Source organism: Etheostoma spectabile, chromosome 15 (genome assembly GCF_008692095.1).
Source record: "Etheostoma spectabile isolate EspeVRDwgs_2016 chromosome 15, UIUC_Espe_1.0, whole genome shotgun sequence".
In the NCBI taxonomy this organism is placed as follows: Eukaryota; Metazoa; Chordata; class Actinopteri; order Perciformes; family Percidae; genus Etheostoma; species Etheostoma spectabile.
In genome coordinates this window covers 34,270,067-34,290,209 of record NC_045747.1, presented here as the reverse complement: position 1 = coordinate 34,290,209, position 20,143 = coordinate 34,270,067, and the positions used below count along the sequence as shown (strand labels likewise).

The 20,143-nt window shown below is 46.4% G+C and overlaps 2 protein-coding genes across 6 annotated transcripts in view; one reads left to right on the top strand and one right to left on the bottom strand.

The window, feature by feature from the left end:
* The window catches only part of rrn3 (RRN3 homolog, RNA polymerase I transcription factor), a 28,398-nt gene extending 27,218 nt beyond the window's left edge, over positions 1 to 1,180 (top strand). Inside the window, exon 17 of the mRNA XM_032536437.1 lies at positions 318 to 1,180. Coding sequence (XP_032392328.1) covers positions 318 to 464 — 147 coding nt within the window. The 3' untranslated portion in view covers positions 465 to 1,180. The remainder of the gene's footprint in view (positions 1 to 317) is intronic.
* Positions 1,181 to 1,815: 635 nt separating this feature from the next.
* si:dkeyp-72e1.9 (syntaxin-binding protein 4) overlaps positions 1,816 to 20,143 on the bottom strand; it is a 127,167-nt gene continuing 108,839 nt past the window's right edge. For 4 of the 5 annotated variants that reach the window (XM_032536882.1, XM_032536884.1, XM_032536880.1 and 1 more), the window contains 7 exons: positions 12,623 to 12,715; positions 11,766 to 11,831; positions 11,142 to 11,459; positions 5,657 to 5,773; positions 4,555 to 4,598; positions 4,273 to 4,403; positions 1,816 to 3,872 (listed from right to left, as the gene is read on the bottom strand). In XM_032536882.1, the coding sequence (XP_032392773.1) occupies positions 3,814 to 3,872; positions 4,273 to 4,403; positions 4,555 to 4,598; positions 5,657 to 5,773; positions 11,142 to 11,459; positions 11,766 to 11,831; positions 12,623 to 12,715 (828 nt within the window). In that variant the 3' untranslated portion in view covers positions 1,816 to 3,813. The remainder of the gene's footprint in view (positions 3,873 to 4,272; positions 4,404 to 4,554; positions 4,599 to 5,656; positions 5,774 to 11,141; positions 11,460 to 11,765; positions 11,832 to 12,622; positions 12,716 to 20,143) is intronic. The other variant, XM_032536881.1, reaches the window with a different exon arrangement.

Sequence of the window (20,143 nt, the reverse complement as noted above, 5' to 3'; positions counted from 1 at the left end):
TGCCTAAGGGGGGGGGTTTGGTGCCTTGCTCAAGAGCACCTAGGCAGTGAACTGGCATCTCTCAAGGCCCCGTACTTTGGTCCTTACGGGGACTTGGACCAGCAACCGCAGAAGCTAAACATATGTGATCGTGTGTGTGTATATATATATATATATATATATATATACACACAAGGAAATATGGAAATCTATATGTATTAGGCAAAAAAATGAGAGAATATGAAAAGCCTTGTCGTGTACTGGATTACTTTGTTATTGATTTCCAAGGTTTTCAAACTGTGTGTGTGTGTGTGTGTGTGTGTGTGTGTGTGTGTCAGGGCTCACGGGAGGACGAGGACGACTTCCTGCGTGGGGAGACGCCCCAGACCGAGGGCATTGTGGGAATGACACCCAGCTCCTACGACTCGAGCGTGCGCAGCCCGAGCAGCGCGGGCTCCCCCCCCCTCGGCTTCCAGAGACCCTGATCATACGCATTACATTTAATTTCCAATTTTAATTTCTAAACATAAACTGGAGGACACGTGAGGAGACGGATCTATCATCTGGGTTAATCATGAATATAAAAGTTCAGGGTTTTATTTTCGGTCTACGCAATCAAGACTGAACTTTCTGAAGAAGTTATGATCAGTTATCGTTCAGGCCATGTTGGCCAAATCTCCAATGGGAGCAACAGTATGAGTGAGAGACTCCAGACCAGGACCAGAGGACTCTACGTAGACTGGTGCAGCATTAGTCTCTGTGTTCTGCAGGGGGGACAGTTCATCTCAGTGAGAATTGAGCTTGTTACGTTGTTATTTAATGTTATTACTATGTTATTATAATGTAGCTTTGACTCATCTGGGCTGCATCTCATAACCCTCAAATCACCTCCTTGGCTCCTCCACTCGCCTCCTTTCCTTGCGTCTTAGTCCCTCCCACTGAGAAGCCACGGGAGAGACGTGAGGACATCGTAGAGAGGTTACAAATGTCTTTAGAGCGGTGTTCTCAAATGGGGTACGCGTACCCCGAGGGGGACTCTGGAGTACTGCAGGGTGTACGTGACATTTTTAGCAAAAATGCTAACAAGGTTTATCATTATTTATCATTAAAAATATGTCATGCATAAGTCCTAAAATAATTATACTGTAATAATGAATGAGTTATGTGATGGATTATATAAATTTGAAATATAAAATTTAAAGTTCAAGTTTTTGTTAAAAATGTACTGTTTAGTAAATCTTTCACTGCCAGCGCTGTATTGTACCTCTTTATCTTTATTGACTTTTTTTTCCAACTAAAAATGTTTTTTTGCACAATATTGAAAAAGGTTTGAGAAACACTGTTTTAATGGGATGAGACGTCCTTTCCTCTGAAGCGTCACATGACTTTGTCAGCTGTTTGGGCGGAGCTAGCAACTCCATCAGCTCCTCAGGGACCCCTGGAACGAGCCTTTTGACTGTCGCACCTTCTTCAACAGCTCCATTTGGGCCACTTCTCATTAATATTCAACCAGCTAAGCTGCTGGACTCTGATTGGCTAACAGCTAGCCAATGAGAGCCTGGCTATCTGCATCCTTTACCCAGCTCATGAATAGTAATGAGCTCAGACAACGTGACGCCAGACTGACCATCTGTTGTGATTGGTCTGTGTGTGTTCATCTTTTAGCATACGGGTTGTTCTAAAGACACAACCACACACACACAACACACACACACACCACAACACACACCCACCACACACACACACAAACACACACAACACACACACAAACCCACACCACACATACTGTTAGTATGGGAATAAGTTCTAGGTAACTGGAATAAACACAACACCACATCCAGTCAGCACTTAGTCCTTTAATATAAAACTGTAACAGAAAGACATGAGGCCACACCAGAGATGCAATCTTGTTAAAGTACAGGACATGTCAGGATTTTGAAAAGCTGTCTGTATGAATCAGATGACCGTTCCACCTGTGACCTCTGACTGACGTCAGCCTAGCCTCCGTGACTACCACACACAGGTTTACACAGCGGGAGCTACAGCAACATCAAAGCCACTCGCCAACATCAAGCATGCAGTATGAAGCCGGTCCAGCTCGGAGTACTTCAGGCTTTGCCTTCCATGAATGAATAAGGGCACGAGGAGTTACCGAGATGGACAAAAGGGACACTGTCTTACTTTTTGCTCAACGGTTCATAACCCAGAGCGATGTGAGACGGAGGCGGACGGCGGCCGGTTACTATGACACAGAGGACGACTCAGCAGAACAGAGCAGCTCGGGAGTGTCCTTTCCAAGCTAACCAGTCCTCCTGTAACATGCAATCCACAGAGTCAATCTGGGCGGGGGGGGGTCAGGGAATATGAACATGGTTTACAGCAGTGTGGGTTGTGTGTGTGTGTGTGTGTCTGTTAGGGATGTACCAGTGTAACGGTAAACCCCGATGAAATATGGACGGTAACAATTACCCTTTTCATTTATAATATCCGTATTATCGCGGTGGGTTGGAAACCCTGTTATCTTCACAATCCCAATAAACGCCCCCCCCCCGCAGCTGGGCTTTATGGGAAACAAAGCGGCTTTATACACGTCTGCATGTTCTGCTAAGATATGGAAGTTTAGCCCATGTTACGACGTGATATTATCACCTTGGTAATATTGCCGTGTTTCTGATTACGTAGCTGATAAATGTGCAGATTGTTTAATAATACTTGTGCAGCCACGTGTTAATGTTCAGGTTGTTTCCTAGCAACGTGCAATCACCAGTAAACAGACTACCTGTGGAGCCACGTGCTTAACTATTAAAGGTGTATTACACTGTTTGCTCCGTTATGGATATATGTGTTGTAATACTTGGGGCCTATTCTAAGTTTGTGTTACTGTGCAATATGTTACATTTATGTTAATTATACAGAGAAATTAATGTAATTTTTAGTATTGTTTCTTGTTATATGCTGGTGCTTTAACATTTAGTTTTGGTAAATAATGTTGATAGTAAGTCAGAGGCTTATTAATGTGCATTATTATTTGCTTATATTTCAGAACCACATCCAAGTTCACATGCGACGCTTCCTGGTTATATTCATGTTCAAGTCATAAATAAATCTTCCTGATCTCAGAGTCAGACATCTCTGGTTCTCGTCTCAACCTATTGCCTATATTTTTGTAATATAATGAACACTTCCGTTTGTTTTGGCCTATAAGTGCTTTCTGAACATATTGAACACACTTTCAAAAATACCGAGATAATAATGAAAACCGTGATAATATTGGTCACTGTCACCGTGGGGTTCAATTTTCATACCGTTACATCCCTATGTCTGTGTGTGTGTGTGTGTGTGTGTGTGTGTATGTGTGTCTGTCTGTGTGTGTCTATCTGTCTTTGTGTGTGTGTCTATCTGTGTGTGTGTGTGCGTGCGTGCGTGCGTGCGTGTGTGCGTGCAGCGCCTCCAACACCACCTCCTGTCAGAGTAACACAACCTAGGATTCCAGCCTTTTGATTTTTTGATTTGGCAGAGCACTTCTCCCAAAGACATGTGTACTGATGGGTGACCGGCGCGAGTCCTCGGGTTCAGGCTTAGTGCAACACCCCCCCCCCCGCTGAGCCCTCCATAAAGACTGTGGACTATTTCAAAAGAAGACACTAATTTGATGCGTGTAAGCAAGCTTTGGCATTAAAACATCGGCTTTGTTGTGTTCATGTGACTGTGTGGAAGTTCTTATTTTGACGAGGTGTATTGGATGGGGTCCAGTCCAGTCTGTATTGTGGTGTGGTCCATGGTGGGCTCAGCTGCTCCTCCAGCCTGCCCCGGTCCTCTCTCGGCCCGCTCTGCTCACATATGATGAGGCTCGACATCTGGGGCCAGCGCTGCCTCCAACGCACTCACTGACACTGCAGGTCCATCACAAGAGGTTCAGTCACAGTGACATCACCATGTAACGCGTTAATTAAAGAGCCCCTATTATGCTTTTTTGGAATTCCCCCATCTTTTACTGTGTTATATAGTTGTTAGTGTACAGTGTTTAATATATGTATAAAGAATAAAAAAACACACACATCTCACTCCAAATGGAGCTTTCTCTCACTCAGACAGCCCTCTTCTTCTCTATCTGTGCACGGCTTGCACACATTCCTGTTTGAAACCCCCCCCTCCCCTTAGTGATGTCACTGATTGAGAAAGCCAAAAAGGGGTATAACAGGGTCTCTTTAAGTACATTAATGTAATGATATGATGGTTATTGGACAATTAAATGTTATTAAGTTTAGAATGATAGCGTATTGCAGTGTGTACCGTTGTCCTCAGCGGGGGGGGAGCAGGCTCCTGCCACCAGCTCTTTGGCCTCCACAGCCAGCTGGAAGGCGGGGTCGGGGAGGGGGGACGGGGTGTCGGGGCTGTCGGTGGCCGGGGACGACCTGTTGCTCCTGACACACACACACACACACACACACACACACACACACACACACAAAGACACACACACAAAGACACACACTGTTATAGCAGGACTCCAAAATCACAGCTGTGGCTAACTAATAATAAATATTAAAGATTGAGATATTAAGAGTCTCTTACCCGCCGTCAAACAGGCTGGGTGTCGTCAGCACTTTGTGGACATTCTGAGGACAGACATAATGGAGGGAGAGAGTTATGGGAGCTTCTGTGACAATATATATAGTATATATTTTTTAATAACACTAAGCTGGGAGAAGGCCTCGGGAAAGACCCAGGACTAGGTGGAGGGATTATATCTCGCTATCATATCTAGCCACCGCGACCCCACCCCAGATAAGAGGTCGAAGACGGATAAATGAGGACAGACGTCAGGTCTTCACATGTGACGCCTGAAAAATTCTGAACTGCCTGTCTTAAAAATCTATAAATGGACTTTCAGAGAAGGGTCAGGGTGTGAGACAAATGTTGCAGAGCGCTGCAGTGTCTCTGAGCCACCAGGGGGCAGACTGCCTCCATGACAGTTTAGAGGACATATGGGGATCTTTGGGACTGTGGTGGTAGTTCAGATCTGCGTGCTGAATCCAGTGTATGCTGTGGCTGTGAAAGGGTTTCATTTCCTGTAAGTTCTTCACAATAAAAGTCCTCCGTTATTTTGGTATTTGAATGCTTTTATCATGAAGCAGCAAAATCAGGAAAGGTCGAGGCTTCATCAGCAGAAACTGAGTGGGAGTGGGAACCGTGAAAGAAAGCAGGACTAAACGTCAACCCACAGAGATTGGACACAGACACTTTGAAAAGGTCCACCCCCCCATCGGAACACACAGTTCATGTTTGGCACACAGACGGACTGTTTGCAGCACTTTTCATTTTTTACATGATTATTGTGAAATTAACAATTGACCTTATTAAACACCACCAGCTTATGTGTGTTCATTTGCATATAGAGCGAGGAAGTGAGACCCCATCACAGGTGGTCTCTCAGGACGCTTTTGGAGACGCTTTCTACAAACAGGTGAGAACACATTGTCAGGCCTACAGGTAGGCCCTGCAGACTCTGTCCCCGGGTCCGGTTCCCAGTCTGGACCGGGCCTTGTTGGCTGGAGTTTGCATGCTCTCCCAGACTTTCTTTGACATACTATACTATGACTTTTTTCAACATACTATACCATGACAAAAAAGAGAACTCACCCTTTAATGTCAGGGTGTCCGATTAAAGCCTTACCTGTGCGAAGCCCAGCAGCTTCCTGTTGGAGATCACCAGGTGTCTCCTGCTCTGCTCCGACTTCCTCAGCTGACAGTCGACGGTTGTCAGCCTTCTGTTCAGATCCAGCACCTCCTCCTGATCAACACCAACACACACACACACATACACAACACACACACACACACACACACACACACACACACACACACACACACACAACACACCCACACCACATGTGTCATCTCTGTAATGACTTCAGCGTTGAGGTTGTCTGCCAGAAGCGGTCAGAAATGGCCTCTTTAACTAGTTAGAAGACACTTTTTCATGAAACACTTTTTAAATGTGGGGGTCTTATTGTTCTAAGCGATGCCACGTGTTTAACAATCTCACACTACTGCTAGCTGCCTGTCCCCTGAACACACTGGTAAAAAAACATTCACTATCTGCTAGCTGCCTGTCCCCTGAACACACTGTAAAAACATCTCCTCTCTATCTGCTAGCTGCCTGTCCCCTGAACACACTGTAAAAAACCATCTCACTATCTGCTAGCTGCTCCGTGTCCTGAACACACTGTAAAAAAACTCTCTCTATACTGCTAGAGCTGCCTGTCCCCTGAACACATGTAAAAATACATCTCAATCTGCTTAGCGCCTGTCCCCTGAACACACTGTAAAAAACATCTCACTATCTGCTAGCTACTGTCCCTGAAACACACTGTTAAAAAAAACTCTCTCTATCTGACCTGTCCCCTAACACACTGTAAAAACATATCTCTATACTGCTAGCTGACCTGTCCCCCTGCTGAACACACTGTTAATAAAAAACATCTCATACCTGCTAGCTACCTGTCCCCTGAACACACTGTAAAAAACACCTCAACTACCGCTAGTACCTGTCACTGAACACACTGTAAAAACAAATCCCTCACTACCTGCTAGCTTGCACTGTCCATCTGAACACACTTCAAAAAAGCTACCTCCACTAGGTCTGCTAGCTGCCTGTCTCCTGAACACACTGTAAAAAACACCTCCTTTTACACAGCAACAACAAATTGTGTAATATACAAATCGACTTGAGTTCTGTAAATGCAATATGTGAAGCCTGTTCCTACGTTTCTTTCAAAAAATATGTACAGTAGATGTACTTTTGCAATAACTTGTATTCTGTGTGGATGTTTGGTCGACATTAGTTTAATATTCAGGCGTATGAAGGCATCATTTTGTGAAATTAAAATTAATCAGTATATTTAGTTCTTTTCATTTGCAACATCGTTAGTCAGGTTACTAAGATAGTTATTAAGTCTTTATCCACTACTGTTATGTAAAAGTAAGGACTTGGTTTATCGAGGTCAACAGTTGGTGGAGCTAATTCTCTGGTTTTGTGCAATTATACCGCTGTAGAAGAAGAGGACAGAAGAATATGACATAAATAAAGTCAAAACCATGTGACACGTGATGGAAATGTGACATTCCTGTTGGTTTCCTGTTCTAATGTGAGGAAGATTAAAGTCTCTTTATAATTAAAGGAACGCAGATATACAACAGCAACTTTAGAGAGGGTGTTGAACAAAGACTGGTCTGTAAAGACAAGCAACTGGGTAACAAAGAAGCAGGGAAGAAAGGAATAAAAGATAGAAAGAAGAAAGGGTAGGATGAAGGTTACGGTTGATCAAACTATGCATTTAAACTCATGAACTCAGCAGCTGTCACACATGTAATTGAAGAGGTTTCAACACTTCCTCATTTCTATTATTACATATGCCAGAGTGCAGCCGGAGGACTTCCTATCTGAGATAATAAGCCACAGGTAGTGAGGCGGTAAGCCTGACAGCCGGAGGAAATAAACACAAAGCCGTCTCTTGATCAGAGCAGAGGCGGCCTGACGTGTTCTCCCAGAGAAAAGCTGCAGCACGCTGATGCTGCTGCAGCGCCCGCAGCTCTGACGGAGGATGGAGGGAGGGTGCAGCACAAGAAAGGGAAAATCTTGGCTCAGTGCTTTTAAATCCCACACATCATCTGCAGGGGGAGAGGGTTCAGGGGCCCTGTGTTAACGTGAAGGGCCTGGCGCAGCTGCGTTTGAAGCGTGTCCAAATCCACTTTTGTTAGTTTGACGGCAGAAGAAAGAGTCCGTGTGCTCTGGAGTTCTGGGCGTAACAGGCAATCAACCAATCAGAGAGTCATCTCGCATTCCCTTTAACAGCCAATCAGAGGTCCTCTCCCATTCCCATTAACAGCCAGACGCATATGGACCTCGGAGCATTGCTGTTATGATAGAGGATTTACACCCTCATATTTTATATGTAATTTTTTGCATGTGTGTGCAACAAGCATAGTGTGTGTCCCTGTGTGTGTAACATGCATAGCGTGTGTCCCTGTGTGTGTAACATGCATAGTGTGTGTCCCTGTGTGTTACAAGCATAGTGTGCGTCCCTGTGTGTGTAACAAGCATAGTGTGCGTCCCTGTGTGTGTGTGTCCTGTGTGTGTCAACTAGCATAGATTGTGTGTTCCCTTGTTGTGGTGGTACGAGCAATAGTGTGTTCCTTGTGTTGTACAGCATAGTTGGTGTCCCCTTTTGTGTGTAACAGCAATGTGGCTGTGTTTGGAACTAGCACATGGTGTTTCCTTGTGTGTGGTACTAGCATATGTGTGTCCTTGTGTGTTGTAAGTAGCACATGTGTGTCCTTGGTTGTGTACGAGCATGTGTGTTTCCTCTGTTGTGTGAACTAGGCATAGTGTGGTGTCCTGTGTGTGTAACTGCAGCAGTGTGTGTCCATGGTGTGTTACAGCAAGTGTGGTCCTGTGTGGTAACACGCATAGTTGTGCCTTGTGTGGTAACATGCAGTGTGTGTCCTTGTGTGTGTAACAGCATAATGTGTGTCCTGTGTGTGTACAGCATGTGTGTCCTTGTGGTGTAACAGCATAGTGTGTGTCCATTGTGTGGTGTACACTAGGTTCTTGTACAGGATAGTTGTCCTGTGTGTGTAACAGCAAGGTGTGTCCTTTTGTGTGTAACTAAGCCTAGTGTGTGTCCCGTTTTGTGTACCAGTCTGTGTGTTGTCCCTTTTGGTAACACGCAAGTGGTGTGTCCTGCTGTGTGTGTACTCACTATTGTGGTCCCTGTCGTGTGGATAACTTGTGTGTGTAACAAGCATAGTGTGTGTCCCTGTGTGTGTAACAAGCACAGTGGGTGCATAAGCCTAGGTACTTTTTACCAATGCACTGTTAAAATAACAATGAAGTGCTGTATTATTGATTTTAGAGGTTTTTGTTGGTCAATGGCGCGATCACTTCCAGCTGCCTCAAGATAGCATTACACCCAGAATGCACCTGAACACGCCTCCCTGTAAGACCAGCACACCCAGAATGCACCTGAAACACACCCCCTGTAGAACACAGCACGCCCCGAATTGACACCGGAACACGCCTCCCATGTAAGACCAGCACCACCCAGAATGCACTACTGAACACCTACCTGTAAGAAGCAGCACGCCCAGAAGCACCTGAACACACCTCACTGTAAGAGCAGCACCTCCCGGAAATGCACCCTGAACAACACCTCCATCTAAGGAGCGCATGCCCAGAATGTACCGGAACACAACCTCCTGTAAGACCAGCACGCCCAGAAAATGCACCTGAAAACACCTCACCTGTAAGACCAGCACGACACAGAATGGCACCTGAACACACACATCCGTAAGACCAGCACGCCCAGAATGCACCTGAACACACCTCCCTGTAAGAGCAGCACGCCCAGAATGCACCTGAAAACACCTCCTTGTAAGACCAGCACGCCCATGGGTGCAGGTTCATTTGCTATTTAAACTACGTGGGCGCTGGACGGGACATTAACAACAGTGTCGGTGACACAGGGGCTCAAAGTCCAACAGAATCAAGCTCAGACAGATTCTAATCAACACACATATCCGCTGTAACGTTTCACAACACGTAACTCGACTCTGTTGCTACAGGGATACTGCGTCGAGACAACAAGAGCTGTGATTGGCTGGTTGTGTTTCTGGTGGTGGGAGAGATTGTTGAACGTGAAGACAACATGAAGAAAATTAAAGAAATCTGCTGCTTTTCAGTAACACGTGTAACAAAGACATCACTGAGAAGTTCCAGTTTACCACACAAAATAGCTGGATTATAATAATTTGAAAACTCAGTAAGAAAACATTTTGTTCTTTGGGACCACACTGTCAAGAAAAGATCCACCCACAGGTAGAAGGTCACTTTTTCTCTCTCTTCCTGCTATCTCAAGCTGCTAAAAAAATGAATGGCATAAATGTCCAAGTAAAGCTACATTTGAAATAATTACACACTGCATTCCTGGACGGGAGAAAAACCTTCTCTGGTTTATTGGCATTTCTTTGAACCAATCACAATCGTCTTGGGCGGTGCTAGGTGCCGGACAGAGCCACGGTGCCTCTGCTAAATAGTCTCAGGAAGGAAGTTGTTTTGGTGGAACATGTGTACGTCCAGAAGTAGTTTTAGTTGTTAACAGAAAACTCTGGACAGATAGTCTAGCTAGCTGTCTGGATTTACCCTGCAGAGACCTGAGGACCAGGTAACCATAGTCCTCAGATTGGACAGATAGTCTAGCTAGCTGTCTGGATTTACCCTGCAGAGATCTGAGGACCAGGTAACCATAGTCCTCAGATTGGACAGATAGTCTAGCTAGCTGTCTGGATTTACCCTGCAGGGACCTGAGGACCAGGTAACCATAGTCCTCAGATTGGACAGATAGTCTAGCTAGCTGTCTGGATTTACCCTGCAGAGATCTGAGGACCAGGTAACCATAGTCCTCAGATTGGACAGATAGTCTAGCTAGCTGTCTGGATTTACCCTGCAGAGACCTGAGGACCAGGTAACCATAGTCCTCAGATTGGACAGATAGTCTAGCTAGCTGTCTGGATTTACCCTGCAGAGAGGTTACACACAGAGACTAAGGAAGGGGACGGACATCCGACCAAAAAGAGGCATATCCGGTGGAATTTCCCAAAAATTTAATGTTGTGGACTAGTCCAAAAAGCTACAGGTGAGCCCTACTTCTTAAAATAAAAACTACGTCCTAAACATGCCAAACATCAGCGCCACTTCCTTGGACCTGAGCTCAACAGAGCTAGGCTAGGGTCTTGGATCTCCGCTGCTAACTGCCACTGCCCTCTGGTCCAAATATGGTCACTCTGGCCTTAATTAGAGTTTTAAATTATTATTATTGATTATTAATATATATATATAATTAATTTAAAATATATATATATATATATATATATATATATATATATGTATATTTATTTTATATGGTGCAGCTGGTCAATGCATTGTTAATGTTGTAGAGCTTTGTATATTGTTTGGTATGTAATTTATTTGCTGATGTATGTTTTTTATATAAATTCCAAATCTCTCAAATTAATGCAACAGAGTTAAAAATAGAATGCTCCCTTGGGAAATGTAACAATGAGAAAACAACGTCAACTAGACCTAGGGTCTTGAGACTCACCCTGGTGGCCTCTAGTCCTCGTGCTTGCCTCTTGTTGGCCAGCTGGTTCTTCAGGTCCCTGATCTCAGCCTCCAGCAGCTGGATCACCTCCTCGTAGTCCTGCTCTGCACTGCTGGCCAGCCGCTGCCCGGCCCCCGCAGCCCCGGCCCCTGCAGCCCCGGCCCCAGCCACCGCAACCCCGGCCCCAGACACCCCAGCCCCGGCCCCAGACACCCCAGCCCCGGCCCCAGACACCCCAGCCCCGGCCCCGGCCTCCGCCCCGGCTGCTTGCAGACGACTCTTCAGAAGGGCGTTCTCCTCCACAGTCAGACATGCTTTCTGGAAAAGACAACAGAATGTTCAGCAGTACATTTTTTCATATGTGACCACGTGTTGGACACATAATTTAGACCCCCTTTTTTACATTTTAGGCCTTTATTTGTTAGAAAAGCTAAGACATTAAAGGGGCGAGAGAGAGAGGGAATGGCATGAGTCAGAGTCAGAGTTAAACCCACAGCTGTGCAACAAGGACCGGGACACTGTACATGGGGCGCACACGCTACCAGTTGAGCTACCCAGGCATGCCCTAATTTATTTCTATAGCTGAGTGTTAATACCACAGCCATGCAGCATGTCTCCACCCACCTCGGAGGTCCTCTGCAGCTCCTCCTCCAGGCTTTTCTTGCTGTGCTCCATGTCCTTCAGCATCACCTGCCGAGAAAGGCAGCGGATGAAGCACGGGAGGCGTTTACAGCTGAAATCATCAGGCCAGAGCCTTCTGTGGCTCAGTGAAACCACGCTACATACCAGAGAAATCAATCCTCCTGCCTTCAGGTCATTTGGTTAGAATATGTAGAGCGCCACCTTACGCTTTTGTCCCAGAGTCTCAGAGGCTTCTTTGACTCTGACAAACACTAAGGTTGTAATCCTCAATGTCAAACTCAGCTTTTTCCAACTATTTATTTGTAAGGTAATGTAATCTGTAAATAATTTGCTACTTATGAGTTTTCACTGGTAGTGAAATAGTCCAACTTCCCCCCCTTGGAGTCAAATAGTGTACTCTAGTACACAGGGATACAAAGGAAAAGATGCATGCATGCACTTAAGTCTTACTGTTTATGTCATTAATTGTCTTGCTCTTTAGTGATGGCTCTGTTACACAGCTGTATCAGAGCTGTGTGCAAACCAAGCTTTCCTACAGCTGCTGCTTAACAATTACTAGCATTCAACTGCATTACCATGGGTTGGCTTTTATTATGAAGCAGCCACAGGAAGTGCAATGTTTTTGTTACTTAGCGATGGCATTGGCAACAGTATTAATATGCACGGGTGTACATGTAGAGCTGTGTGCTGGTGGTGCATGGAAACAAAGTAAAACTCTATTACTGGCTCAGTAGCGTAACTCAAAAGTACTGCACTGAAATGCCCCAAGAGCATCTTTGATAAATCCTTGAGTAAATGATATAACATTTTGTTATTGTCACATAAGCTTTATCATTCACCTTGAGCTGCTTCATCTGGGTTTGCAGCTGCTTCACCTCCGTCTGGAACTGCTCCATCTCCTCACTGCTGTAGCTGCACTCCGACTCATATGTCTGCACACACACACGCATGCACACACACACACACACACACACACACAGTGTCAGTGTGTGCGTGCTCTGTCTGTGATGTGTGCGTGGGGGTGTGATGGTGTGCGTCGTCTGTGTGACGTGTGCGTGTGTTGTGTGTGTGTGGGTGTGTGCTGTCGTTGTGTGCGTGTGTGTTGTGCGTCTCGTGTGTGTGTGCGCTTCGTGGGTGGTGTGTGATGTGTATGTGTTGCGATGTCTAGTGTGTGTGGTGCGGTGCGTGTGTGAATTGTTGCGTTCTTGTATGTGGTGCGTGGAGCGTGTGTGTGTGCGTGGACGGACCTCAACTGTGTGTGGTGTGTTCTGTGTGTGTGTGTGCGTTCTGTGCTGGGTCTGTGGTGTTGAGTGAGGGGGGCGTGCGTATGTGTGTATTGTGCGTACGTGGTGTGTGCTTGCGTGGGGTGTGGGTGGCGTGCCGCAGCAAGTGTGTGTGTGTGTTGTGTGTGTATAATGGGTAGTTGGTGTGTTGCATAGCGATGTGTAGTGTGCGGAGAGGACGATATAGAACGAGTGCATCTTAGACCGCCCATGTGAGGAGAAGTGGAGCGTCCAGACGGAACAATAACCGGCAAAACTTGGCGACACGCCGAGGGTGAAGCGCTCAAAAGATCTATAAAATGTGGAGTTCGAGCTAATATGGGTGGACAAAATACAACAAAGGTGGTATTAATATCGTTCCGGTCAGAAAGGTGAATTTATCAAAGATGTGCTGCGTGTGGGGGGCACAATTTCAACTATCAGCAACTTTTGGTTCCGGGCTACATACTGTCGCACAAGTATAATAAAGAGTAAGTTCGGCGCGTTGATAGTTAGTCCAGCAACACAACCGCGGGAGACGACACACGATCATAAACGTGTACGACACCGTAAGGAGCTACGATACATTATAGGTGAATGTATAATTGACCACAATAGGAAGAATGCGCATCGCTAAAGTACAAAAAAACATTGCACTTTCCTGTGGCGTGCTTCATATAAGCACCACGGACCATGGTAATGCATGCATGCTAGTAAGTTATAGCACAGCAGGCATGTAGGAAGCTTGGTTTGAACACAGCTATCTGATAGCCAGCTTGTAACAGAGCCATCACACTAAATGGCAACATGACCATTAATGCCAATAACCACAAGGCATTAAAGAGCTTATGTGCACAATCATACATCTATTTTCCTTTGTATCCCTGGATGATAACTAGCAGTACAAAAGCATTTTGACGTCCAGGGGGTGGGAGGTTATGAACTAAATTCACATCCAGATGAAAGTCGCTCGATAAGGAAAAGCAAAATTTATTAAAATACCCGCAGATTACGCAGGTGGAGGGATACAGAAAAGGAAAGAGGGAGGGAGTTGGAAAGGGGAGAGGGAGGGGAAGAGAGGAGGAAAAACAAATAATAGTTGAGAAAAGCTGAGTTTGACGACATATGAGATGAATTACAACCCTAGGGTGTGTATGGTCAGAAAAGGGTACCACGACGGCCTCTGAACTCTGGACAAAAGCGTAAGTGTCGCTCCTACATATTCTACCCAAAGATGACCTGAGCATGAGGATTGATTTCATTTCTCTGGGTATGTCAGCGGTGGTTTCACTGTGAAGAGAAGGGGGAAGAAACCCAGAGAAGAAACGCGATCTGGCACGGGGTGGTGATTGTGATGCGCATTGGTAAAAAACGCTAATAACGCCAGGGGGAGGGTGGAAAAAGGGGGAGCGTCAGAGTGGGGGGGAGGGGCACAGCTAGAGAAAGCGCGGGGATTTGCCTACATAACAGAGGGGGAAAAGGGAAGACCTGTGAGGAAGCTGAAGGAACACAGTGGAATCACGATGAAACAAAATGAGAAGCGAGAAGCGCGTGGGAGGAGGGATCATTGGCGAGAGGACCGTCCAAGAAGCGGGATCAGCGTATGGAAAATATGTTGGGAGAAACGAGAAATGCTGCAGGAAAATGGCTGTGGTATTTAACAACACTCAGCTATAGAAATAAACTTAGGGCGAATAGAGACCGTGGGGGGTAGCGTCAACTGAATGGCAGGAGTGTGCATCAGAACCCATTTACGACAGAAAGTTATCCGCAAGGCAGTATTCCTTGTTTTCACGAAGCGTGGGTTTCAACACTTTAACTCTGACGTCTGACTCGATGACTGGCCATTCCAAAAATCGGCAATCAATCTCGCCAGCCGAGGGGGTTACAACAATGGTACTTTATGGGGACGGTATATATGTCTAACAGAAATAACGCCTCACAAATGTAGCCAAAAGAAAGGGGGTCTGGGGAACAAATTAAAGGTGTAGTCCACACTGTGAGAATCACATCTACAAAATTGTACAGTAGGCTGAAACATGGAATCTGTTATAATGGCATTATTCCAGAAGCAATCAAGGATCTGGACTGTATGGAGAGAACTAGGGACGAAGGGGAGGAAAAGAAGGAAAGAGGAAAGGGGAAAAAAAAGAGAGGGGAAAGGCAAGGGGGGGATAAAGGAAGTACGAGGGGGGGGGGAGGGGGGGGGGAAATAAGAGAAAGAGAAAAGAAAGAGAGAGGGGAAAAGGGGGGGAAAAGAAGAAGAAAGGGGGAATAAAAGAGGGAAAAAAGAAAAGGAAAAAAAAAAGGGGAAAAAAGGGAAAGAGAAAGAAGAAGAGGGGAAGGAAGGGAGAGCAAAGGGGAGAGGAAGGGGGGGGGGGGGAGAAAGGGAAGAGAAACCGAGAACGAAAAGGGGGGGAGGGAAAAGAAAGGAAAAAAAGAAAGAAGAGAAAAAGGGGGGGGGAAAGGAAAAAACAAAAAAAGAGAGGGGGGGGGGGGGGGGGGGGAGGGGGGAAAGGGGGGGAGGGGGGGGGGGGGGGGGGGGGGGTACGAAACACTTGAGGGGGACTGAAGATTTGGCTTAGCAATGCTATCATGTCCGGGGGCGGAGGCCTTGGAGTGCGCAAAAAAATGTGGGGGGGGGGATAGGGCGTTGGGATATGTCCTGTGGCCCGTGTGCCTAGTGGATGGTTGCTTGGGCCGGGGGTCTTTTGTGTGTCTGGTCCGGTTTTGTTGAGCGGTTTGGCTGGGACCAGTTGCTTGGCGAGTGGCCGGTTTCCTGCGTGTTGAGGTGGCTGGAGGTGCGTGTGGTGCCGGTCATGCATGCTCTGGCCATCAGTGCAGAGGAACGATCAGACTATGATGTATGTTCTCCGGCTGTGCTTTAATGGGCACTGCGATCCGGGACCCTTAAGAACCAGGCTTGGTCCAAACACAATTCAAAGTCAAGCACGAGTACGTGGAGGGGGAAAGGTGCAAGCCGAGTCCAGTGTTTGGATACTCAAGATCCCCTAGGGGTAATCTAGATTGAACGGTTTTTTATTGTCCTCAGTTACCTTTTCCCAATGCGGGAGCAATTCTATTTTTACCATCTGTTTGCATTCATTTGGAGAGATTTTGGAATTCTCTAAAAAACACAACTCCCTCCGCAAAATAATTAGCATCCAAACAATATCAAAGTCTACAGACCATTAACAATGCAGCCTTGACCAAGCGCAGCTGCAAGGGGGAAAGAGAGAAAGGGGAAAGGGAGGGGGGAAAAAAGAGGGGGAAGAGAGGGAGGGAGAGAAAAGAGGGAGAAAGAGGGAAGAGAAACGGGAAAGGGGGAAAAAAGGAAAAAAGACAAAAGGGAGGGAAGGGAAAAGGGAGGAAAAAAGAAGATAGGGGGGAAGGAAAAGGGGGGGGAAAAAAAAAGAGAGGGAAAAAAAAAAAAAAGGGGAGGAAAAAGCAGAGGAGAGGGGGGAAAAAGGGGGGAAAGAAAAGGGGGGAGGAGGGGGGGGGGAAATGGAGGAAGAAGAGGAGGGAGAGGAGGGAAAAGGGGGAGAGGAAAAGGAAGGAAAAGGGGGGGAAGGGAAAAAAAGGAAGGAGAAAGGAAAAAAAAGAAAATAAAGAGAAAAAAAAAAAAGGGGGGAAAAAGAAAAGAAAAGAGAAAAAAAGAAAAACGGGGTGGGAAAGGGGGAAAGGGAAAAAAAGGGGGGGGAAGAAACTGCCCATATAAATAAAATATAACATCTATCTATATAATAATATATTTAAATATCATTATAAATTAAGTATATATATATATATAATCAATATCATAAATTTAAAACTATATAATCAGCGCAGGTGACCATATTTGGACCAGAGGGCTGGCAGTTACAGGCGGAGATCCAAGACCCTAGCCTAGCTCTGTTGAGCTCAGGTCCAAGGAAGTGGCGCTGATGTTTTGCATGTTTAGGACGTAGTTTTTATTTAATAGGTAGGGCTCACCTGTAGCTTTTTGGACTATCCACAACATTAAATTTTTGGGAATCCACAACGTTATGCCTCTTTTTGGTCGAGAGGAAAAAATGTCCGTACCCCTTAACCTTAGTGCTCTTGTGTGTAACCAAACTCGTCGTGACAGGGTAAATCCAGACAGCATCGTGCATAACTACAGGAGGAATCACGTAGGTGCGCAGAGTACTGAAGGACTGATTGTTACCTGGTCCTCAGGGTATCTGGGTCAATGCAGGGTAATCGCAGACAGCGTAGCTAACGGTATTCTTGTACCCAATCGATGAAGGACTATATAGGTTGCCCTGGATCACTCAGATCGTATCTTGTCCATGGATTAGGTCCAGAGACAAGCTATGGCTAAGAGACTATCGGTGCCAGAATCTAGAGGACTATGGTTACCGGGGGGGAAAGGGGGGAAAAAAGCAAGGAGAAGGGGGGAAGAAGAGATGGTCCTCATGTCTCCTGCAGGGTAAATCCAGACAGCTAGCTAGACGTATCTCTGTGCCCCGGAGTCTAGACTATGGTGAACCTGGTACACATCAAGATCTCATGCAGGGATAGTAGACTCCCTCAACAGCTACCGTGAAGGACTATAACGTGTACGCAGGGGAGTCTGACGGACGTAGAATGGTTGCCTGGTCCTCAGGTCTTGCAGGGTAATCCAGACGCTACTGGACTAATCTGTCCCACCTGAGGACTATGGTTACCCTGGTCCTCGGATCCTCTGCAGGGTAAATCCAACAGCTTAGCATAAGCACTAATCTGAAGGTCCAATCGGGGACTAGTGATAATACGACATTAGGTCGCGTCAAATAATCTCTTCAGGGTAAATTCAGGGGGAAACAAAGATAGGCTAGACATAGTCTTAATCCAGAGTTTTCTGTTCACAGACTACAAAACGTCAAATAATCGTGGAAACGGGGGAGCAACGTGTTCCAAAAACCGAAAACAGGCGTGAACGGATCCTCGCAAAATGTGGACCTAAAATGTATGATCAGGGAATGGGGAGGGAGCAAGAGAAAGCGTGGTTGGCATCTTTCGGGGCGGGGGTGGGGGGGGGACAGGCGCAGGAAAGAGGAAAAAAGCCCCAAGCACCAGCGCCAAACCGGGGGAACGCGGCCAATACGATTGTTATTGTATTCAAGAATGCGACAAATAACAGCAGAAGGTGTTTTCTCCGTACCAGATAAGCAAGTTGTGTAATTATTTCAAATGTAGCTTTATACTTGGTACATTTATAGGGGGCCATTCATTTTGGGTTTAGCAGCTTGAGATTGCAGGAAGCGAGGGAAAAAATGACCTTCTACGGCTTACCTTTGGGGAGGGGGGAAGGGTGATCATTGTTACTTGACAGTTGTGGTCCCAACAAGAAGAACAAATGTTTTCCTTACTGGAGTTTTTCAATGACTAGTTATAACCAGATAATCCAGGCTAATTTTGTTTGGTAAACTGAACTTCTCAGAGTGCTGGTCTTATATGTAATACAACACAACGTGTTTACTGAAAAGGCAGCAGATTATCTTTAAATTTTCTTCAATGTTGTCCTAATGACAGTATCAAACAAATTCGTCGGAGTCAGGGGCAAAATCCTCCTCGGGAGGGAATCCTCCTCATCCGGGAACCAAAACCAACCAGAAACACAACACAGCCAATCACAAGCCTGTTGTCCGGGAGGGTCACGCAGTCCCTGTAATCGCCACAGAGTCCCTCTTTTAACGTGTAATCAGGGGGTGTGAAACGTTACAGGAGCTAGATGTTGAAATGTGTGGTGTTAGGTTATCAATCTGTCTGGGCTTGATTCTGTAATTGACTTTGAGACCCCCCTAAGTGTCCCCGACACTGTTTGTTTAATATGTCCCCGTCCAGCGCCCACGGGAGTTTAAATAGCAAATGACCCTTCACCACATTGGCGTGCTGGTCTTACAAGGATGTGTTTTCCCCAGGTGCAGTTCTGGGCGTGCTAGCTCTTACGGGAGTGTGTTCAGGTGCATTCTGGGCTTGCTGGTCTTACCGGGAGGGGGTGTCATGCCTTCTGTGCGTTCTTCTGGTCTTACGGGAGGTGTTTTCAGGTGCCTTCTGGGCGTGCTGGGTCTGACAGGGAGGTGGTGTTACAGGTAGCATTCTGGGCATGGCTGCTCGTATATTGTAGGTGTGTTCATGTGCCTTCTGGTTTGTTCTGTGCTTCCCTGCTGCTCTTCAACAGGAGGAAGTTTGTGTTTCAGAGTGCCATTACGCGTGGGGACTAGTAAGCCTGGAAGTGCGCTTACAGTGAGGGGTGTTTTTCGATGTGCTTGGTGCTGGGGCAGGGTAGGGAGCGTTTTAGGTTCAATTCGGGGAGCTGGTCACTGATTCTTCTGGGCGTGCTTGGGTCTTCCATGGGGGAGGTTGTGGGGGTGTTGGCGGAGGGGGGGGGGTGCATGTCTGTTGTGTCTGGGTAATGGCTGGATAGGGACAGGAGGGGTGTTTACAGTGGAGGTTGTGTGGATCAGGAGAGGGATGGAAAATTCAAATCTCACATCTGCAATGGCGGGACTTGGGCGTTTTGTCTTTTCTAAATGGGGTCTTGGGAAATCCATATGGAATTCACTGTTTGTCTGTTGCAAATAAAGTGAACTAAGGGGGGACGTGCTTGCTCTGGTCTAATAAGAGGAGCTGTATCATATGACAAAAATGGGAGGGAAGAGGCGTGTTCCGGAGTAAATTCAGGTGACATATATCTGGGCGTGGCTGGGCTTGGGAAAACAGGGAGGGTTGTTCCGGAAGGAAGGTGCGGGGAAATATCCCTCCCGGACCGCATATTTCGGCTGGGCAGGAGGGCGATAATTTGCTGGGACATGGTCTTAAAACAGGAGGAGGAGCGTGTTCAGCAGGTGCATAATCTGGGGCCGTTGCTTTGGTCTTACACAAAGGAACGAGCAAAGGGTGATTGTGTGAGATGGGTGTGTCAATGGTGGCAAAATTCAGGCTTGGCTTATGGGGCTGGAAGAAAGACCTAAGGGAGCTTTGGGTAAGGAGTCTTACCGAGGGAGTGGAAGTGTGTTCCCGGAGAGTACCGGGTCCTGGGCATAAGACATGCTCTTCAAGATAGATGAGGTGTGTTCAGGCAGGGGGTGCATT